The 25,026-nt window shown below is 29.6% G+C and overlaps 1 protein-coding gene across 3 annotated transcripts in view; it reads right to left on the reverse strand.

Moving 5' to 3' along the window:
* Window positions 1-206: 206 nt before the first annotated feature.
* The window catches only part of PolA2 (DNA polymerase alpha subunit B), a 55,669-nt gene continuing 30,849 nt past the window's right edge, over window positions 207-25,026 (reverse strand). For 2 of the 3 annotated variants that reach the window (XM_075366687.1, XM_075366686.1), the window contains 7 exons: window positions 22,219-22,298; window positions 18,888-19,191; window positions 13,633-13,906; window positions 7,970-8,201; window positions 4,043-4,243; window positions 3,726-3,915; window positions 207-417 (listed from right to left, as the gene is read on the reverse strand). In XM_075366687.1, coding sequence (XP_075222802.1) covers window positions 268-417; window positions 3,726-3,915; window positions 4,043-4,243; window positions 7,970-8,201; window positions 13,633-13,906; window positions 18,888-19,191; window positions 22,219-22,298 — 1,431 coding nt within the window. In that variant the 3' untranslated portion in view covers window positions 207-267. Of the gene's footprint in view, window positions 418-3,725; window positions 3,916-4,042; window positions 4,244-7,969; window positions 8,202-13,632; window positions 13,907-18,887; window positions 19,192-22,218; window positions 22,299-23,334; window positions 23,438-25,026 lie in introns of those variants that run through there. The other variant, XM_075366688.1, reaches the window with a different exon arrangement.

Raw genomic sequence — 25,026 nt, forward strand, 5'->3', positions numbered from 1 at the left:
TTTATTAAACTGTTTTTTTTTTTTTTTTTTTTAGATGTTACTGATAACTGCTCCTACTATTGAAATATACTTTGCAAAATAAATAGAAGAAATACTACAGGTATAATGATGTTTATTCTACTGAAACATTTGGATAAAAGGAATAAAATAATCTATTACAGAATTCAGTAATTAAAATAATAATGATGAAAAAATAAACCAGTACATAACTTAATAGATATTTATTCCACCTATGTAAAGATATTTACAGAAAATAAAATTTTAAATCTATATTTTTAATATTTGACCACAGATATGAGTTGTAGGCATCCAATCATTTACATTTTTAGTGGCTTTTACACACAATCGAGCAAATGATCCTCCAGCTTGACCTTTTGCTAAGCGTTCAGGATTGACAACAACACAATCGCCCACATTCTGTAAAAATAAAAAGATGTTATTTAACACTTTCTGGACCAATCTTAAATAATGTTTTTACACCAATAGTTCCTATTACTTTTCATACTGACAATGATATGTACAAAGTGCAATTTCTCTGTATTGTGTCTCACGCAATGTGTCCATGTTCAGAAGACTGTGTAACAATGTTATACACCCTAGCTAAAATTTAAATGAGCTAATATCTAAATCTGGGCTGGTGAAACATTTATATTCCTTTGGGTCATACAATTTATTATGTTGGTAGACCTGTCAGCTACATACAGCCAGCTGACTTTTGGAAGCAGACATTATCATGTATATTTGTATTAAACTTGTATTGTGGTCTTTACACTGTAACAGATTTGATTGCTGTTTATGTAAATTGGCTTCATAAAACTAACCGCTGTTCATACTAAATGGGATTCTCAAGAAATCAGGAATAATTTCTTAATAACAATGATAGTTGACTTCAGTGAATATTGTGATCTTTCCAATTCTGATGATCCTATATTTGATGTAAATAATGCTGAAAGTGAATCTAGTGATTCAGATAGTAACTATGTTAATATCTTTAAACTTCCTGTACCAGTACCATAAAGTAATGTAATTAGTGAAAATGAATTTGCTCAAGGAGATAATGCAGATGCATTACCTCATGAGAATAATCTAGATTAACTGCCTGAAGAAAATAATGTTGCCGAAACCAATTCACATAAGTTTGGACCTCATTACATTGGGGAGCAGTAACTGGGGATACGTTATTCGATTTTAATCTAACTTATCTTCCTGGTATTAATGAAGTTGTTGTCAGAAGCTAAAACAAGGTAGTATACAATATCTGTTTATTATTCTATTATTTAATACTCGAGATTAACCATTACGTGTAACAATGTATTACTCAAGCTATTTTAAAGGATACTGATCATCCGCATTCACGCTTTGCAAAGTGAAAACACAATGGTAAAATTGAACTTCAGTTCTTAGATTCAGTGATATGGATGGGACTAGATTCCAATCTAAACTGCGTGACTATAATTCACTCTATTCAAATAAGAGTTTGAAAAATAATGTCAGCCAATAGATTTGGAAGATTCTAAGTATGATTCATGCATCAGACAATGATAAATTACCATTAAATGAGAGCTTTCAAAATAACCCCATTAATTTAATGAATAAATCTCAATATGTATATAATCCAGGAGAGAATACATGCATGATGAGTATGGTTCCTTTCTGTGGAAGGAATTTGTTTCTGCCAATAGATAACCCACACAGGTATGGACTTAAAATATTTAAATTATGCTAAAAGGAGGTTATCTACTTAGAGATTAAAATTATACTGTGGAAAAGAGAAAGAATTGAGGAATGCCAACTTCTGAAAAGGTTGTTTAAGAATTGACTGCACCTTTACTTGGTGAGGACTGTATGATATCCAGATAATTATTATGTAAGTGTAAGCCTTACCCAAGTATTATATGAAAAACAAACTCATCATGTGAATATCTTTTACTGTAAAAGGAAACTTAATCCTTCCTAATGTGATGTCATCAAAATTAAGAAGGGAAGAAATTATTTGTAATCAGAGTACCAGCAGTCATTGTAGGAAAATGGCAGAAATTCAGACAAAATGAGACACTATGAAAAACCCCTAACAATTGTTGAGTACAATGCAGCAAAATCATTTACAGATGTTTCAGATCAATTAACACCTTATGCTTCCACAATAAGAGTGAAACAGTACAAGAAAATTCTTTTTGAATGACTTAATGCAGTTGTCAATGATATGACATAGTTTGGAAGATATGTAATATTTTATACTACTTTTTCAAAACAACTTGATAGAAAGATTGCTCTAAAGAAATAACCACCAGTAGCTTTGAAATGTGTATCATGTGAGAAATTTATGTGTATGGAATGGTCTTTAAGGTTCATAAATCTGACAAAGAAGCAGTTTACTTTTTGTAAGTAGTGCAAACGATAGATTAAATAACATAAAATTAAAATAATTATATGTAATATAATAATTACATAAAGTAATTATGTCATTGCACACAATTTTAGTAAACACTTTTCCAAAAATCAGGTGGGTACATTTTATACATGCATTTAAATTGAAATAAATTTGACTAAAATGTAATTTTAATAAATTAAGCTACTTAATATTTAATAACAAAGCTAATTTTTGAAGAAAAACTATTTGGGTCAGATGTATGTTTTTTTTAGACTTTAGGGTGGCCTAGTAAAATTGATCATGTTTGTATAGATTTTATGCACACAGAACATAAATAAAGTTATCACTGTATATACTTTTTTTTATACATGGCGCTGAAAGTATTAAAATAAAATAATCATCCATCATATGCCTAAAATGAAGAAAAACAAGTTTATAGTCTTGAATATGGCAGTTAAATCTATTCCTTAATGTTTCCACAATTTATTTAATGTTTCAGGGATCTAAAAATTTGTGCGAGAAGGATAAGTACCAACATTAAAGGCCACATATTTAATTATCTGGTTCCCAATATATATACATCCACATTATGGGGCTAGATACAAGTGTATATTGTGTAAATATATGTCAGTTTTAATTTTATGTAAATATTGCATTTTCAAAGAGTTTTTGTGTTTTCTGCATTGTGTACCAAAAAATATTTTGCCTATTAACTACATTGAACAGAATATTTTTCAAAGAAGTTAGGTGTCTTTATTCTCTTAAGAGTAAGTACACATTTCTTCTTTTCTGTATTTAATGAAAATATCCAAGTACTTTGTCATAAAATTCTAAAACACTGTTCCTGTGTATAAAATATAGGAAAATGGTTAAGTTTCATCAACCCTCTACAATATGAATCTAGTTATAATTGTAAGAACTACTGGCCTCTTTGATGCAGTTTCTAACAAGATTTCACAGTATTATAATTAAAATTAATTTTATAAAATAAAAATATTTATTTCCATTCCCTGGCCATAATTAGAGAATACTTCTAAAGCTAATAAATTTAATTATTTTCAAATTAATGAAAATTTATTATAAAAATGATCATTAACAAACATTTATTAAATGCTATATTTTACAGTTAATATAAATATCGTAACACTTAATTTTAAAAATTAATTTTTTCAATATTTCTAACATTGAGTTATAATTTTTTCATTGCCAGTAAATAGATCAAACATCCAAGTATTTCTTAAATTATAAAATTATACATCAAAATTTAACTTACAAAATAAAAATACATGAAAATCAACAAAATAGAATCATATAATGTAATTTTAACATTATAATAAAGCAAAAAACCAATTACCTTAATAAAATAACGTAGATCAGAAGGCAATATCAATATATGTGGTGTAACTGAGAGACCACATAAATTTTCCCATAGTGCTGTATCAATTGATACATCTTCTGGAGGAGGATGAAGGGGATAAAAATTATGTTGACTAAGTAAATGACCAGCTAACCTTCCTAAACGATCTCCACCACACTGACTTGGTCTGTAATAAATTAATTAAAATATTATAAGAAAGTAAAATTCTTAAAAAAATAGATTGAACTTATTTAAAAATTTTATGCACATCAGCACACTACTCATGCTCTATTCAATGAATATCAAACACTTACAACTGCATTTCCTCTCTACTGAGATGCATCAGTACATCTGTAGCAGAAACACCAATCACAAGACCATTTACAGTTAACAAGCTTGGGTCGTTAACATAGATAACTCTCGAGGATAATCTTTTAACATTTGGGACAACTGGATACACTTGACATTGAGCAGCATCTCTGGCACTGGCTACAACCACCACCTGTGTCTGACAACTGGAATCAAAGCAATTAAACATTATTAAACAAAATTAAAACTAATAAAAATATTACAACATTCCTTTCTATTTTCTTTTCCTTTAGGTTGAACTATATGGTTCTGGGTTCAAATCCCTAACTGAATTGACATTTTCTCATACGCTACAAATATACAATTCTATCAATCTAATTGACTGCCGTATAACTATGCACAATGCATATAATTAATACTAATTTCTATAAGCAACTTAGCAACATGTAGTTGTGCTGAGCTATTTCTGAAAACAGTTAAGCAAATTCACTTGAAAATTTCCATTGCTCTGAACTGCTGGATACTTGAATTTTTTGGCAGAATGAAATAATATCAAGACCGAAATTCAAGTTTCAAAACAAACGACACATTCCAAATCAAGCAAGAAATTACAATAAAAAATAAATAAAAATTTAGATCCATGTATACGCAGAAATTGATCTGCTGGAGATTTAAAAATAACAGAGCATCAAAGTTTACTACATTCTTTTGCAAGATTACACAGCCAATTTTTTTTAATCTCTATTTACCCTTTTTTACGAGAATTAAACATGTTTAAAAAAAATCAACATAATTACCTCAGAAGGTATAAATTGAAAAGTCTATATAAATAAATGAATATGACATGGCTATTATATTTTTACTTGGACGAAAAACCTATACAGAAGTAACAATTTTGAATACCATTAACAAACTTTTTTAAGGCTGAAAATAAATCAGTCAGAATTTTTTTCCACATTTACTGCTTGCTTTTCATCAGTGTATTAACCCTCCATGCTGAATTTCTTTTGTTTTTACCTCACTTAAATATAATGATTGTAAACACTAATATGCTTTAAAATATAAAATGTCTTAAAAAGTCTGGGAAAAAAACCACCACACGCTATGCATGTTGTGCACAATGAAAAAACACTGGATTTATACAGTCTATGCTGAACAATCACTCCTGTATGGTTAAGTGTATTTGTAAATTTCTTACTTGTTCATGCTTGGCAACTTATGTTAACTAATTTTCTGGCCTTCTAATTCAATAACAACTTCTTTGTTTTATGAAAAAATAAAGACCTAAATTTGTGGATTATACTTATAAAATCTGTGTTAACACACTGAAGCCTAGCCATTGTAACCATGCTCAGACCTGGTGGCTTTTAATATTTGTTTTAAACAAATCTGAATTGAAGACAAGTAGATTATGTACCATTTTAAGATCAAATCATGCAGTTTACTTTAGTGTATAAATGAAAAAAAAAAAAAAAATTTGACCATTCACCATGTGTTATGATCCATTCAAAATGTTTAAAAAGTGCAAAAATAAAATTGACGGTCTTAAGTTCACTGTACTGCATGCTTTTTCACTATTTTACAGGATTGAAAACCAAAATAAAGTCAGTACTATCTCTAAATTATTACAAACTGAAAAACCTATAGTATTCACTTAATTATAATAAATATGTAGAAAAAAGTAGATGTGAAATTAGTCTATATGTATTTGGCTTTAGTATGGTATAGTTTGAAACAATCCAGTAGACACAAGAAACAATGCTGTACCACAGTCGGAACACCAACAACCAGTTTCTTGGTCTTCCTGCTTTTCCAATAGTCTCGTTAAAGCCCATCAGGGCTAGGAACAAGGGGTGGCAACCGGAAGCATCTTCCCCTATGAGGTTGGGATGCTTTCCCAGCAGATGCTTTACTCTTTTCCAAACACACTTTACAGACCCGTGTTGCCCAAGCTTTTTGTTCTGTGGGAGAAATCCTATATGAAAAGTGATGTACAGTGAGTGTTTGAAGTAACACACATAGGAATCGTTTCTTGAGCAGAAGATCCACCCTTATTGCCCAATTCTACTCGTAAGCAACTCAATAAACTTTTCCAGTATTTTTTTTCTCAAGTTTGGAGGTCTGGATTCACGATAAAAGCTAAATGATTTGAAATAGCCCTCATAAAAAAATTAAAGAAGCGTTTCTTCCACCATTTCATGTCTTTCCTCTTGAAAGGATAATAGGCAATGATTTAGTGATTTTTATCAACACTGGCTTTATTTTTATTATAGTCAACCATGACATCAAGCTTGGATTTTGTAATTATAACCTCCTTTAAACAAACTTCAACATTGTTAAGAGTCATTTTGTGAGCTGTGGACAATGCTATAACATCTGTTGTGTATTTCCATTACAGACATAGAAGATGTTCACGTCTCATGAAAATAGATCTAGATTTCCTCACTTTTTCTGATACAACATTTTGTTTAGGCAACTCTTTGCAATTCGACATGGATATACCATGAGCTTTTGTTTTTATCTGCCATAAAAAATCAAATAAGCCGGTGAAGTATAGGATCTGTCCATGAATACAGAATACCCTTTGTCAAGATACTGAGACATTAGGTTCTGGGATAGTGATATAACTGAATTATCATCCCTGTTGCCAGTATAAACTTCAAGCTGAAGAGCACATCTGGTTGAGAGTCACACACAATGTACAATATGTAATGTAGACAAGGTTAATTTTTTTTTACCTCTGGGACCCTGTTAGGTATTACTTCAGAGGATGAGATAAATGACAATTTTTTTGTAGCACGTGAAAATGCCATGCCTGACAAGGATTTGAATCCAGGACCTCCGAATAAAAGGGCAAGATATTACCACTCACACCACAGAAGCTGGCAGGCAGATTAATATTATGCACATCATTCTTTTACAGGGTCTCCTCCATCTCTCCACAATCTACTGCTTTTCAGAATATTATACATAGAATATAAACAAATAGGTATAGAAAAAAATTCCAAGGCAAAAAGATTGGTTGGCTGGCTATTTAGTGACAATTTGTCCTCTTTCACTGAATTTAGTGAGATTATAACCACTATATACAAGACAACACTCCATTTGATGCATTTTCAATTTTTCTCACAATCAATTATAAAACCATCAAATCTTAAATTAATAAATTCACTCCATTTGATGCATTTTCAATTTTTCACAATCAATTATAAAACCATCAAATCTTAAATTAACAAATTTTCTAAATATGTAACAGATAAACTAAAAACTAATAAAAATTAACCAATACAGTTCATCACTTCTTGAAAAAGGTTCCAGCAACTTGATGCTGCAAAGTTTGTTCAGAAAGACCCAAAGTAGCTACTGGTAAAGCACCTGCTTAATTGGAAAGAGATATCAAAGTGGTATCATGAAGTGTAGTTGCTTTATGCTTATCATATTTCTTCAATAAACTTTATTACGTGAGAAAGTTAAACATTAACTATTAACATTTATATAATTTAAAATACACTAATTAAAAACAAAAAAATTGAAAACTTATTTTCTACCAATAAAACTGTAAAATTTGCAAATTTAAAAAAATATATTTCATATTTTTATGAGAGTGAAAGATTATAAAAATATTCTAAAAACATTTTTTTCAGATAATTTTTCGAACAATTTCAAACCTAAATAATGTTTTTTAGCAAGTAAAATAAAAGCATTTATTATTTTCACAATTTGTGATCTTTCAAATCATGTGCAACTTAATTATTTATGCTTAAAACATATAGAAATAAATCTTTTTAACATCTTAAAACAACCAGGATTCTAAATCCTGGTGCTATGCGACTCCTCAAAACTGTTACAACAGCAGCCATCTAATTACTACCCGATACACCTTTCTGCAAATATGTTATAAAATGTAATATTTTTAAAGTAATTTACCTCACCCTGCCAACTGATCCACAATTCCAGATAGAACTTTATTATAGAATTCTTCATAAGTCTCTGCAAGTGATCCATCAATAACCATTGAATGGGCAACATCAACAATTGGTCCAATAATAATAGCCAAATGTGGTTCATTTTGTTTTATATATGATACTAAATCCTCTAAAGGTTGGTATAAAAGATTATCTGCTTGAGTAAATGGACCAGCAGCAATAACAACATGTAAAGAACCTGTGCAGTTAAAGATAAGTCTTAAGTAACTGAAGATAAAAACAAAACATTTACCACAAGACAAGAACAATAAAAAATGTTTAGTACTTTTCATGAGATAACATTAATTTTCATACATCTATAAATACAGAAGCATGAATTAAAATTATGATCAGCTAAATAAGATTGCCTACTCCCAGGATATGGGCAATTACAAGTTACCTTTATTTTAGTTCTTTGATGAATCAGAATATAAAACAATCACGTTCTTTAAACAAAGCAACAGTAAAGATCTGTTTTAACATACTTTTTTGTAGAGTACCAATCTTGTTGAGTGAAGTATAATGAAGAGATTTTGCACTGGATGAGAAAACAAGTTTATACAGTATTATAGATAAAAACACTACATATTTACTTTTAATGTATATATTAAGTAGTGAAATCAAATAATACCCCACTTAGGAAGTAATGGATCTTGATGGTGAAGGTGAAGCTTACATGATTCATTCACACTACCACACTGATGATAATTTAAATCTCCAAGCAGTAGCTATGTTACAATACTGAAAGTAAAAAAGTACAGCACCAAAACTATTACACCAATTAAAACCAAATTTTCAGGAATTAGAGGACAAATATAAACCCTTCAGAAAAAAGACTAAAACATTTTATTAACAGTTGACTTGAGTGTGGTAAACATGGAAACGGGCATCTACACAAAGTCCAAAACTGCAATCCTTCCACCAAAAAAGGGGTTTCTTGTTCTTTTTCCAGCCCTTTTAATGCACAAAACACATCTCTTGTAGGGTTTTGCTTTCTTCTGAGTGGGTGGAATCCTTTCTATGAAATGCTTTGCAGTAAGCCTCTCTGGTGAGGGTGTTTTAGATCTACCAAGTCCATGAGAAACTTCCAACTTTTCCATGCGTTTCAATGAGAAACTGAAGTCTGTTAATTTAAGTGGCTGAATTTTTTTATATTTTGTGATCCATTGTATATGATACACATTGTACAATTTCGTCACTACCACCATCACCGTGTTCAGAATTATAAACAAACATCAACAGATGGCAGAGTTATGAAGTTTTAAAACTAGCACAGTGTGCTACGAGACTGTCAGGCCACCCACTGATACATACAACTTTAACACGTGTGTGACAGTCTCATGCTCCTGGCTTGAAGGGTTAATAGAGGTCAGCCAAACTAGGCAGGTTAAGTTTAAAGCCAAATTAAATATTTGACAGAGGTATACCTCGGAAGGCAACTAAAATATGGAAGACAACAGAACACCACCTTCCCCCCAAATGATTCACTATTTATTAGCAAGATGAAGTTTTCTTCTGCTAAATGTTGTGAAGTCAAAATCATTTGACATTTGCATCTCCAGGAAACAGCATCACAAGTTACAGCAAACAACTGGTATAAAAGAATCAGTGAGACTGAAAGATATGAGTAGACACATGAAATGTACTAACATTTTTAAAAATAGGCGACAGAAAATTTGGAAATAAAAATGAGCAGGTCAATTTAACTGAAAGCAAAATGCGATGGGGAAAACAGTATGAGGTTAACAGTGATGATACATCATTCAAGTTGAAAAAAAGGAAGTAGATAGAATAAGAACCATTCTTAACAAAGAAGTAAAATATATACAAAGTACAATTTTTACTAACAATAAGGTAATTTATGCCAAGATAGAGATGAGTCTCAACAGATTTTCTTTAAGTGCAAGTATACAAGCCAACAGATACAGAAACAATATAAATCATGTCAAAGATAGAATTTTGAAAGAGAAAGATTGTAGACTGTTTTAGAGTAATGAGAGTTAGGGTTGCGGATGCTGTGATGGTAGTAAAAAAGTTTCTGAATTATTATTTAGGTGCATTATACTAATACTCCTTTATCATTAATAAATAAATTTTATTTTTCTGTTAGTAATTTAAAATTGTTAATGGCATTAGAAACAAATTTAGATAAATGTCTACTAACATTAACTTAACTGAAAATAATAAAACTGTTAATAACTAATCCAACAATAAGTGCATTCAGTTATTCATTTTTTGATTATATTATTGTATGCTACCTATCAGAACTCTAGGCATAAATTCAATGAAATGTTATGTTAGTAATCTGTAAATTCAGGTGTTATTGTAACCAGCAGAAGTTTCATTTTTCCCAGCTTATTCCCTTAGTTTTACTTACTGACTGTAACTTTATTACTTACACAAATAATATACAAAATATTCAATTTTATAAAAATACTTGTTTGGGTACGTTTTTAATATAATATTTTTACTATATAATTGTAAATGTATTATCAATTAACTATCATAAAGTTACATCTGCAAATTTACTCTGAAATTAATTATGAACTTATGTATGTGAGCTAGCCAGTAAAGAGCAATGTGGTGTGCATGCATGGGTATGTGTTATTTATGCTGTTTGCCAACAGGCTTAGTCAATTGGTAAAAGCCTCAATGTCTATAAAAAGGAATAATACTGGCTGCTTAATCTCTGCTCTACAACCAAACCAATTATATTCCTAACACTGGCTTGAATAATGCTGTTCCTATTTCTCTCAACCATTATATTTTTCTGTGTTTACAGAACAAATTAGTATTCAACACAATTAATTTATGACATTTGATAGTGCATTTTTATATACAAGTATAATCTAACCTTAATCTCAATAGAAAAAATTCTCACAAAACCATAACATATGAACAGAAGTGTTATTTGTTTTTGTTCTTTGTTATTAACCCTTTGAAGACCACTTAATGATTTTTCAAGCGACAATGACACATCTAGGTAAATTTTGAGTGATTCTGCATAATGCAAGTGATGATGACAATGGTTTTGAAAATATGTGAAAGAAAGTTGTAAGTAACTTCACATTTAACCAAAATTTTAGTTTTGATGAAAGATCTGGCTCTAAAAATTGCCCTCCAATTAACACTAAGCAGATAAAAACTATTTCAAACTTTTTTTTTACTACCCCTTTGCTAAAATTATTTGAAAAAGAACCTAACGGACATGCAAGTGAGAAATAGCAAGAGATTATCTTCCCTTCTAGTATATTTGGTTCTTGGAAACCAGTAACAGTTAATGAAATCCTTGCCTTTATTGTTGTTATTCTAAACATGGGTCCTTTTATGTAACAGCTTGCTGAACCTGTTAGCAGGTCTGACACTGCTTTCACACCTATAAATGGGGTTCCTCTACCTCAAAAAAAAATCTTACTGGTCTACATAATTTTCTCAAAGCACTCCCTGGTTCCGTAAAATGTTTGTTCAAACACATTTTGCATCAATTGTGACTTTTTTCATATGGTTAATAATATGAATACTGGGTTTTACCAAAACCCAATGAAGTCTGATACGACCCTTGTCAAAAATTTCAACTTCTACTGGACCATGCCAATACTTCAAAAAATCGGTACATTTCACATTCTACAGGTGAGAATCTAACTGGTACTAAGAAGAATCACTCACAGTTGATGCAATACCTACCAAACTAGCACCATCACAGTTAGGACATCAAGAAATTCCGTTTCTAAATATTTTACAAACTTTTTTTTTTGTAAAGGATCTACAATTGAAGGCAAAAATAATGAAATTAAGAAAAATGGCCTTGCTTTTCACATAATAAAAAACTTGCTGTCTCTTTGTAATTTATTGAGCAAAGAGTATAATTTGTGGTAACTTTTTTCTTACTCTTCCCTTGCTAGAATTTTTATATGCAATTTTTTTTTACTGAAAACAGTAAAAAGAAACAGAAAAGGTTTACTCCAAGAGTTAAAGCGACATCTATCAATCAGCACAATATTTACTTCATCAAAAATAATGTTGTTGGTATGGCATACAAACAGAAAACGTCAAAGAAACAGCCTGTCCTGCTATTATCCACTAATATAATCTTAAAGATGAAGTAGTTAAATCAGAAGAAACAGAAGGGAGACCATAAATAAAAAACCTTGCACCGAGTATAACAAATATATGGATGGAATAGATCAGTTTAATATGCTGCATTGCTACCTGGACAAGCATAGGACTATCAAATATTGAAAAAAAAAGTAACTTTTATATGTTTGCAAGAATGGTGTTAAATGAATTTGTTTTATACACAGAAAACCGTGCCAGAGAAAATGTAAAATCAGATAAAATACCAGTTTATTGAATCCATAGTTGAGGAAGTGGCAACATGGTTTCAAGAATAGCAGGTGCAGGGTCTAGTGTACTGTACTCAGCATATTGAAAACAAGAATAAAGCTGTACTGTTTGTTCCACTAAAGGTAAAAGAAGATCCAGGAGAGTTTATGCAAGATGTAGTGAAGGGTGCCATGGAAAATGCCATTACAAGCATGTGTGCAAATAGTAAATTTGATAATGTAAAAAGTGTACATAAAAACATTTGACTTCATTTTTAATGTGTAAATATTAACTGTTCTTTTAATATTTCAGTTGCTTTTATGAAAGGTTTTGCAAAATTGAAGTAGTAGATTTTATTATGCATATTATTCTAAATTAGTATAAGCTTCTAATATAGTTCACAAAAAAATAATTTTACAAATTTGACTAAATTTATAATTTCTTGAAAAAATCATTAATTTTCAGGTTTAACAAAAAACAGGACAACAATTCTATTACACTGTCGATTCCCATTGTAAAATCGTTTCTCGATTTTGAGTTAAGTGACTTAAGGCACTGTACACTTTTTTACCAACAATAATATAAACAAACAATTTTTTTAACCATCCCAAAAAAGGTCTGGTCCTCAAAGGGTTAATATTACTTTAATTAAGGATTTGGGTCTCAATTAACCAAACATCTCAGGAGTGGTTGATCTGAGTCTGCTCAGAACTAGGGTATTACACATTTACAGTTACATTATAGCTATGTTAGGCCTGGCAAGCCAGTAGCAATGATTACTAATCTACAATAGTTGCTACTATATACACAGACTGACCTAGCAGTAGCTGGGAAAAACTGGTTGGAAAACATTCTTTTAAGCTTGAATATTAATAATTACACTTCTTGAATTAGAAAGTTAAATCATATTTTTTTCAAATTATAATGACGTTCTGAAAAAAAGGCCCTTTGTAAATTACTCTAGCTAAACATTAAAGGTACTACTACTTCAACAAAGAATAGCAACTCTTTTGTAAAGCAGAAAAAAATACCTTGCAAATCATCTAAAAAGTGAAAGAAACCCATAACAGTCCACAAAAATCATAAATCTTAGTCAACTGACAGACTTAACAGAAAAACTATAATTATAACCATTACAACTATTATAATTATATATTATTACTATAATTATTCTTTAAAATCTAAATAAAAAGTTCAATTAATTCTATAGTTCATACTTAAATAATTAAAGCAAGAACAATAAAAGGAAATCAATTTAATTCAATTTGTAAAAAATATTTTATCTGATATTCCAATAAAATACGCACCTTCAAGTGAAGGCTTAGGAGCTAGTGGCAGAGGAAGAGGTGAAAATATTTTATGAGCAATTATTTTATCACCTAATGGATTAACACCCTCAACAGCAACTACCTGGCCAGGGAACAGACCACTACATGTAACATTAGGCTGTACTAATTGCTGCAAATTAAGTTCAACTGTTAAACCCTGGCTAAAAGTCTCACTAGCTTCTAACATTACTGAATTCTGCTGCAATTTATTATCATCTGAGCTAAACAGACGGCCACATGTTACAAACTTCTCCTGCAATAAATAAAAAAAAATTTATGCAAAAAAGGATATATTATTCAACACCAAAAAAATTGTTTGCTTACACTGTACTGTTTTTGTAAATTAAATGAAGCAACATAATGAAAAATAATACTTAGAATATTTAAAACAGCAGTAAATTTGAAGATAAATCCTGTGAGCAAATATAACAAATGTTGCAGATACATTTCAAGTTGCTCACCCTGTCACACAATTCAACATCATATTTTGTTTTCCATTGTTCAATCATTTAAGCATAATTGGGAGGGGAAACACATTTCAACCTATAATTACATTACAATATGATATAAAATATAAGGTTAATATATAAGGAGCAGAAAGCACTCTTAGGAAACTCTTATATGAGCATGATTTTCAGACCATGAGGTTTGGTAGCAATTACTTTCTTCAATATATAAAAAAAAAAAATTCTTAAGTATATAAATTAACCCAATGATTTTAATAAACTCAAGTGTCCAATATATATAACCTATGCCAACAATTTACTGCTAGCTGCCAGAAGCACAAAAACATTAGCAAAGTCAAAGCAGAGAATCAAGAAGCCCTCATCATCAATAGTTAATAAGAAAAGAAAACCCGTCAACAAATATAGTTATAGAAGGAACCATCAGGGAAACCAACAACATGCAGAAATAAATAAATTAAAAAATTTCATGAATTTAGATGCTTAGAGCTGTTGTAAATGAAAAAAAAAGATATGTTTCTGATGTCATATAGAAACCAATACCGGCTTGTGCTTTATTACATCAGAAGTCTAATCCTATTCAGTCGGTCTCTGTAACAACTCTACTAAGCCTATCCAAGTTCTCACTGTATTCTTTACACATGTCATTTCTGTTTTTTTAAAAAAATATTCTGAAAATAGAGAATGTCACAGCATGTGGAGACAAATGAAAAACATTATTTATTCAGAGAAACTCTGACATCAACCAGCTGCAGGAGAGGATTGCTGTGGCAGTAGCATCCATTACACCGACACATTGGCGAGTACGTGGGAAGAACTGGATTACACTCTGGACATGTGCATGGTAACGAATGATGCAGGATCAATCCATATCAAATCATACAACCATCTTTACTTAACATTTTTAATTTTCATAAAACTGTTATTAGACCTCTATATATGTACAAATGTAAACTGCCATCAAAAACTTTTTTGGGAGATAAATTTTTTTTTCAGCAGCCATTTTTGTTTGTGCAGATTACTTGTTTTTCACAAATAACATATTTATTAAGATATCATGATAATTTAAAAACCAGAATGTTCAGCTTGAAATTGTCTAAAATGATTGTTTTAAAATGACTATTTTCTTATAGATGTTGAGGAAGATGTTCAAAAAAATTATATATATAAATTGAATTTACAATTCAAATTTAATATTAAAAGTCACTATTTTTCATGAAAGAAGTCTCACACTGATTATTTTTTCTGTCACAGATACCTTATAACATGGCTTGGAACTTACCAGGAAACTTATGTCCTTTTTTTCCTAAAGGCCTTCAAAGATGGCCAATTGACTGTTTTCAACGAGTTTCAGTACCTTAAATCTAAAAAGGGACAGAGTGAAAAAGTTTTTAATTTTATGTTACTTCTTCCAAACAAAACCATGCTGCATAAATCTGATTACTTAGTTTAGGAGATAATTGTTAATGTGTCAGAGCATAAAGAATAAAAGCCATTACTAGCTTAGATAAAAGTGATGATTGACAAATCATAATTTTAGTATTTCCTTAAAATATAAAAAATTTATGAAATTTCATTGGACAACTTTTATTTTCTTCCAGAAAAGGTTTTATTTGAGTTCCCTGAAATAATTGGATTGAACTATAGAAATAAAGTGATGCGATTGCGAATTTGTCTATCAGTGAAATCATAAACTCATCACCTAGTTGCATTTGTGTAATGAGTTCAGTCCTATCAGTTTGCACTCTCTTCTTTTGTACATACACTCTTCTTTTTCAGTCGCATACAAGGAAATCAATCAAATCTCTGTAACTTCTATTAAGCTAAGCTCCCTCGATCATCAATCTAGCATTTTGATATTTGCAGACTCAAGACACCATGCATACCAGATGAACCTGGGAGAATGTTTTGTTGTTTGGTTGCAAACGACAAAACATTGATAGGCTATTTTGTGGTCAGGGTATTTTAGCTTATACAGATTAAAGAAATCATTTAGGGAATTAAGATTAATCGTTTTGTACTTTAAAGTTCTTTATGACAGTTGAAACATATTCTTCCTTCCCTGGACACAATTGACTGTTTACATAATAATCTTAAAAAAATGAAATTAGACTCTTAACCTTTCACTAATCTTGTTACCTTGAATTTTTGAAAGATGTGGTTAAATACACTGATCCTTCACTAACCGCCTCATCATATTTACACCAAATTCAACAATTTTATTTCTTGACCATGAATTTGGCAGAAGGCTGATAATTTTGATTTTATCATCTTTACTAGCAAATAAAATTTTTTTTTAAAGTTAGACTTTCATACTCATTTACCTATATGATTTTTTCTTCAAAATCCTTACCAAATTTCTTTTTACAGCCAACATGATTTTTCTCAGTTTTTCTGTAGTGCGGAATGGCTTTTTTCTTTAAATAATTTCATTATTTTACAAATAGGAGAAAGTACATGAAGATGAAACAGTATGTACTGAGCAAACCTGCTGCTAAGTTATTTCTTCAGAGTTCATATGCTTCAGGTACAAAATTCATCTAAATGTTTGCTAGGATTGTTTACAGATTTGTTATTAAACATTTCTGAAGTACATGTTGCACAAAGGGCTTTACCAGGTATTAAATTTACAATAAAAGTTTTTGGCTTAGAAAGAAGCTCAAGAAGTAAACTACACAAGCCATTTCTACAGGTTTTTTGTGAGGTTAAGGAATCGCAACACTTTCTTCAAAATATGAAACTGAACTTTCCTAAATATTTAAATTTATGGTAATGACAATATTTTTAATTTCAATAAAAATTCTTAATATTAATAGGCTTTGCATTTCTGGCAAATCATTTATACTAATCACCTCTTCAGGGACTGGCTTATAATCTAGTTAATGATGACACTGTTCATTTATCACTTCACCCTCATAACAAAAAGTCATAATAAATTATTAAATGTTGTACATAAATATATCATAAAAGCCTAAACAAAATAACCGCAGTAAAGAATTTTAAAAGAAAGAAACCTTAAATAAAATCACAGCACACGTCCTCAATCAACTAAACTGAAGTGATCCCACTTATGCCACAGGTTTTGTGTGGCCAGATTGTCAAAGGGGGGAAGTTCATGTCTCAACAAGCTTAAGCATGAATCTCCTATTGCGACAAGTCAGTAGGTTTTATTCCAGGCTATAATAAAAGTAGTTTTTTGGCCTATAATAACTATTTGTACTTTTTTAACTTTGTGGGCATAAGCTGTAATGCGTAAGCCAGTGCATTAAAAAAAAATAAGTACTGGTAGTTAAATTAGAATATTTTAACCTTCAATCAGAACATGATGTTTTATACTTATGAACTTATTACTTTTTATAATTACTTAATTACCTACATTAATCATTTTTTAGTCATTTGGTGTATTATTAATACCATGTTTAAGCTTAAATACAGAGGCTCCAGTTTAGTAAAGACATAAATGACTATTATCAATTGCCTAAGAACTCAGCACATTTTCGACCAAATTCGGTGCTCTGTAACTCCCAAAATTTAAACAAGTTTATGTTAGGAAGAAGTGTTTCCTGTAAAATTTAAAAATCTTTTCACTCAGTCCCTTTTCAGATATAAGGCACTGAAAATTGTTGAAAACAGCCAATCGGCCATGCTTGGAGGCCTCAAGGAAAAAAAGAGCATAAGACTCCTGGCTGGAACTTTTTTATTTTCCTTCATGACTCTTTCTTTCTCTTCTTTTGAGACTCTTTTCCTTCATGAAACATACTGGCCTTAAAATTGAATTTTAATTGTGAATTCATTTTATACATATAATGTTTTTGACCAACTTCCTTAATAATTATAAGAAAATAGTTTAAACAACCATTTTACACAATTTCATGCTGAACATTCTGGTTTTTAAATGATATATTTATAGATAAGGTTTACCGCAAAACACAAAGTAAAAAAACAAATAATCTGCACAGACAAAAATGGCTGCAGAAAAAAAACCAACGTAAAAAATGTTGATTAGTTTTGCATTTATATAGGTACTGTACTACAAACCCCTGGTAAAAATATTATGACAATAAAAAATGTTCAGCAACCAAATTGTTTTTAATATATAATTTGAAATGGATTAAACCAGTACACATCAAAATGTATTAAACATCAACAAAAACTTCAGTATTTACCCTTTCAGAATATATACTCAAGTAATAATTTAATGCTGTTTAAATAATACTTGAAACAAGTCTTTTATAAACACCCAGTAGAGTATTTATTCATACAGCAGAAAATTAACAGTTATACCAAAATTATAACAGCCTTTATTTCATTATTTAAAACATATCATCCAATTCCCATCTAAATACTAATACTCAAAATAGATTTCATTAAACCTTTTAAGTGAAAATGTTTCATAAAAACAGGAGCCATAAATACCAAAAAATATGGTAATATAACCACATTCATTTAATTTTTATCACTATTTTAAATCTACCAAAAATAAAAATTTACAAGCTAAAACAAAAAAAAAAGAACATATGTGGAGTTTATTTTAAAGTAATTAGAAATCAATATGCTTGGATCAGAAAATTAGATTAAATAGTAAATTATTAACAATTAAACTGGAGTAAAATTACTAATAAGATTCTAAGAAATTAATTTTATGACCATGCATAAAACCAAAAACCATCTAACTAATATTATCTAACATTATAGCAACAATTAAATAAAGTGAATAAATTTCCTTTATTCTTTGCACTTAATTTTAGTAGATATACAATATTTACTCACCGAATTAGGATGCCTAAATTGTGATTGTTCATCTAATTTATGGGCTTCAATAATTTGTTTACTTAAATGTTCTATATGATCATTAAAGATGTCAACTTTTACAGGCAGTGATTCCATCATCAATTTGTTTTTTAAATTGTTAATGACTAGTTGATCATTTTTATCATTCAAATATACAGTTACAGGATTTGATAACCAATTTCCATTACTTGAACTCCATGTTATGTTGCTAATTTCTGTCCCATGAGATACAACAATCTGCCCTGCATTTGTCCTCTCTTTATACTTAGAGCAAGGTATCCCACTGTATTTAATAAAACAAAAAAATTACATAATAAAAAAAAGAAATATATATTATATGAAATATAAACTAAAATATAGTAATTAGATAAGTTAAACTTATATTAATTTCCAATAATCAATTTTTGCAGGATCCCACATCTTCAGTTGGCATTGAATTCTATAACTACATTAAAATATAGGGCATTTCATAATGTTCTTCAGAGTTTGGAAAATTCATTAACAAAAAACTTTTTCACTCATAAGAATATAAATAAGTATATAAACAAGTACTATATGAAAGAGTACTTCAAATAGTTTTTTCCACATATACTCGGCAGTTAGTAAACCATTTGCTCGCTAGGCGTCGACAGTAGAGAAAATGGCTGCCACGGGAAGCGAGAAGTCTTTTTGTGTGTTAGAATTTCACTTGTCAAAGTGAAATTCTAACACACAAAACGATTTCTGTGCAACATGCGTTTCAGTTGAAATTTCATAAGGAGCCACCAAGTGACAATTCAATTCATGCATGGTATAAACAATTCAGTGAAACTGGTTGCTTGTGCAAGTGAAAACCAATTGATTGTCTGTCAACTTCAGAAGTCAATGTCGAACGTGTGTGTGCAAGTTTCATTCAGTCTGTCAAAATGGACTACGGCTGCAAGCAGAGAATTACGAATTCCGAAAACAACAGAGTGAAGAGTTCTCCGTAAATGTTTATTATGCAAACCGTACAATCTTCAATTAATCCCGCGGCTTTTTGATGGAGATAAAACACGTAGGCTCAATTTTTATTTACAGTTAGAGGAAGAGAAGTTGTTAGATGAAGGTTTTCTAAACAAGATAATTTTCAGCAATAAAGTTACTTTCCATATTAGCGGCAAAGTAAACCGTCATAACGTGCGAGTTTGGGGAACAGAAAACCCACATGCTTATGAGGAACACATTCGGGATTCTCCGAAAGTAAATTTTTTTTTGTGTGATCTCTCATGAGGCAATGTATGGGCCGTTCTTTTTCATGGAAACGACAGTGACCGACATGATATACCTGGATATGTTACAATTATGGCTTATGACTCAACTACTCAATGACTTCATTTTCCAGCAAGATGGTTGTCCTGACCATTTTCATAACGAGGTTCGACAGTACCTTAACACAACATTACCTCGGCGCTGGATAGGAGATGCGTCTGAATAAGACCAACACATTATGCTGTGGCCACCAAGATCACTAGACCTCTCACGCCATGTGATTTCTTTCTCTGGGGTTACGTGAAAGATAACGTGTTTATCCCACCAATGCCGCACAATATTGCTGAGCTAAACGATCGCATAATCAATGCAATCAACTCTATCGAAAATGACATGTTTGACAAGAGCTAGACTTTCGTGTTGATGTGTGCTGTGTCACCAGAGGAGCACATATTGAACACTTATAGATTTTAACAAAAACTGTTTGAGTCCCTGCATCACCTTGTACAACTTTCATTTAGGTAAGTGAAATACTTATTTTGTACTGAATTTTTGTAACTCCTACATTATTAAATGCCCTGTATGTTCAATTTATAATTTGTCAAAATTATTTTCAGTTTTAAATATTTGAAATTTATAATAAACAAACATGCAAATTCTGCTGTTCAGTACTGAAATGATGTAATATTACAAATTGACAGATTATAAAATGAATGTTTTAATGCAGTTATAGAATTCAATACAAACTAAAGATACGGAATCCTGAAAAAATCAATTATTGGAAATTAATATGGTAAGTTTAACTTATCTAATTACTGTGATTTGGTGGTTTACATTTCATATAATATTAAATTTTATTAACAAAGTGGTCAATATGTTTATGAATTATTTGATTTTCAAAATATATATACACATACACACCTGATTTAGATTGCAGAAGATATGAGTCACAAATTTGCTGGACAATATTTTTTTGGTTGTTTATATTTCATATAATATAAATAAATTCTTTGATTTAAAAAAAAGTATATATATATATATATATATATAGATATACACACACACACACAACACAACCTAATTTTAGATCTTATCCAAAACTAAATTAAATACCGAAGTAGGCATATAGATTCCTCCATATCAAGAGTGTAGGATTTCTATTTCTGTAGGGAAGCAATTCTTAAGTTAAGGTTGAGGATAATTTTATTAATGTAGTAAACAATTTAATCATGAAAATGTTTTACATCACTTATTTACTCTATTTGATGTAATAAAGCAATGATACCTAACTGACATAGTCCATTACTATCATTATAATAAAATCTTTGTACAAGAAACCCTAAGCTGTAAATTTCAACACAAAAAACTAAAAAAGTCCATTAAGACATAGAACTAAATTAAGTACATTTGGAAATTTTTTTAGAAATTAGTTATTAAACAGCCCACTTGAATAAATATAAAATCCATAAATAGTTTTAAATATTAGCCTTACACTTTACTGGATAAATGGTACTTACAGAACACAATTTTAATATCCAAGACAAAATCAGTTAAAACCTCATTCAATTCTCAAAATTTTAATAAAACCAGTCTACAGAGCATTTACACACACCATCATATTATAAATGTTTACTGAAGAACTTTAAACTAATTACTGCATGTAGTACTTGATCAGTATTGCTGTTTTATTACAACTTTTAATTTCGATATTCATAAATTCAATGCATTTCATGGAATGAAAAAACAAATTATACTTACTAATTTTCTTTATTTATATTCCCATAATTTTCAGTCAATAAAATAAATGCATGAAATAGATATTCTTTAGGAGTCAGTACAAGAAACATATTCAAAGACAGATATATCTTTTCAACAGATACGAACACTAGTTAAAAGTATCTTCTGAATAACAGTTTTCTTAACAAATTCTTAAAAATGCGTTTACACCATACAACAATAAACATGAGTTCTGTACAAGATTAAACCCATGATCTTGCTAAATATATTTTTATATAGAATAAATGATCATTAATATCAAATTATGTTGACATATCTTAACATCTAAATAATAATAACATACACATCAGGTGAAAAACTGGCTGGTGAAAATGTGCAAGGACTTCTTGATGATGTGGCAATTCCCCCAGCAATACTCTTTCCCTGAAAGAAAAAAAGACATTAATTAAATACCATCAACATGTTGGTGGTATTAATGCATTTTAATTCAAAATTTACTGCACGTTTTTGTAAAATGGTGAATAATATTTTAATTAATATAGTAAAATACCTTTTCTATCAAGTTTTTACTAATTTTACTTTTACTTTCATTTGGCTTTTAGAAATTAATAATTACATGATGTTTTAATAATTATACAACTATTTTAAAGAGGAGGAAAAGCATTATTGGTTCTTATATAGTGCTACCTACAAATGAAATATGTTTATAATTTGTATTAATATATTTCCACTTATCAACAATTTTTTAGTGTATTATCCAAGCGCTTTGTCTTTTCTCCATCATAAGGGATTATTTAAAACTATGAATTCGTATTTCTGCATATAGTGTTATATGGTATGATTATAATTAAAATTGTTATTTTCATAATAGTCGGTCGTCAATAATTAAAATAAGTTATATATTAAAATAAAACATGTCAGTAGAATGTTATGAAAATAACAATTTTAATTTTAATTGTAATCATATATATAACACACTATATGCACAGATACAAATTCATAGTTTTAAATAATCCCTGATAATGGAGAAATGACTGAAAGTGCTATGATAATACATTAACAAAATTGTTGGTAAATGGAAATATATTGTTTAGAGAAATTATAATTATATCAATTACCAATGGTGCGAAACTAACCAAATTTAATTTAATTTTCTTAACCAATCATGTGCCCATCCAGTTTCAATATATAAGATAAAGAAAACTGTGGGTAAAACAAAAGAATAACCAATAAAATTTGATATATTTATTATATCATGAATAAATTAACAGAATGCATGAACTACTAGAATTACTTTAAAATTTTATAAAAAAATAATTTTAAATAAAAGTACGAGAAATATAAGTACAGGAGTTCTGAGGGAACAAAAAATATCAGAAAATTATGGCTTAATTGAATTTTTGTTATATAGACAAACAGCTAACACAAATCTAAATCTTTACATCTGTTATACACAAACCATTGTATGTTACTGAAATTTAATTAATGAAGTCATTAATGTCTTCTGCAACATTTTGCCTAAATCCCTAGTCAACTCCAACCTAATTGCAGATTATAAACAGATTCACTACTAGTAAAAAAAAAAAACCCCAATACAAAGTAACTGACAATACCAGTACCTTATGAATTATGTATCTGACTAATTAAGCGTAATGATTAACAAGCAACCAACATAAAATATACACAGGTGAATAAACACCCTGCTCATCACTAATCATTCTTCAACACTTGCACATCACCTTATATTTTCTTTAATTTTTTTTAAATTCCTCATTTCACCAATATTAAAAGCTCTACAGCTTTCCTTACTGAATCAGTAAATAGGGAAAAATCGATCTTTTTCGCAAAATTCTATTCCAATCACAATCACAATCAGAAGAGAAAATTTATTTCACTAAGTGAGCAACCTCAGAATCATTTACATTTCTAATAATGTATAATAAATTGGCTGTAATCTTGTCACTGTTATAAATATTCAACACATGAAAAAGTACTAAGAGTGAACAGTCATTAATAATTAATTTTAGTAGCTTCATAAATTCATTGGTTATAAATAACAATTAGTTTAATGTAAAATCAATAAGCAACCTTTATCCACATTTGGTCTTAAATTTCAAAACATACTTAATTATAAACATACATAAATTAATTAATTTCAAGTAAACAAAAAATCTAACATTCAATAATAAGCACTACTAGGTAAGAGCCTTTGCTTAAAATAGACTATTACATCATTTCTGAATAAATAAAAAATAAATTGTACTGTGAACTTGCATATGCATATATTTTGTTGAATTTTCTTTTTCAAGGTAAAAACAAATCAGCTTAGAGAATTTTGAAAACAGTGAACCAAATTTTAGTACCTATGAAGTCTCTGTAACTAGAATCAATTGCGCTTCAAAATATAAGTTATATTACAAGCAACAAAATATATTATTAATCTAGGAGTAAAAAGGAATGATTTAATTATAAAGCAGAAAGTTTTTTTATCAGTTTTTCTGGATAGAAAGGTTTTAGTTTGATGCCTGATGCCAGCTGTAGACGACTAAATAAATTGTCATCCATGTTCTGTAGCTAAGTGTTTGTAAATAAATCAGCTAAAGCCACTGGCCCTAAACAACATTCAATTTAAACTTATATATAAAAATGAATATTTGTTAAATATCCATTTAAGTTCTTCAGCTAAATTAATTTGAGCCACTTGCTTTTTGTTAGTAAACATGGGTTTTTCTTTGCTTATACAAGACAAGCTAAATGATACATAAGAATTTTCCATGACATCTAGTTCACATTTTAATCAGTTAGAGCTATAGGTCATTCCTCTATTTTTTTTATAAATAATACTGTACATGTAGCTGCAACAAATCATAAGAAGTTTTAACTATACCCAAACCAAGAAATGTTGAAACTCTAACAAATGGAAAGCAGAATTTAAGATCCAGTGAAATAAAATAATTTGAAAGGCTGGCATTGACCTGTTATTAACATTAACAAAAAGCCCATTTAACATTTTAACAAATTTTATTTAGCCTTAATAATAGGTGAACATTACTTGCTCATACGTAGCTAAGGTTTCACCTCAAGCCATATCACATGTCAACATTCATACTAAATAGATGAGAAAAAAATCTGATTCAATGACATATTTGTT

Source organism: Lycorma delicatula, chromosome 5, assembly GCF_047948215.1.
Source record: "Lycorma delicatula isolate Av1 chromosome 5, ASM4794821v1, whole genome shotgun sequence".
In the NCBI taxonomy this organism is placed as follows: domain Eukaryota; kingdom Metazoa; phylum Arthropoda; class Insecta; order Hemiptera; family Fulgoridae; genus Lycorma; species Lycorma delicatula.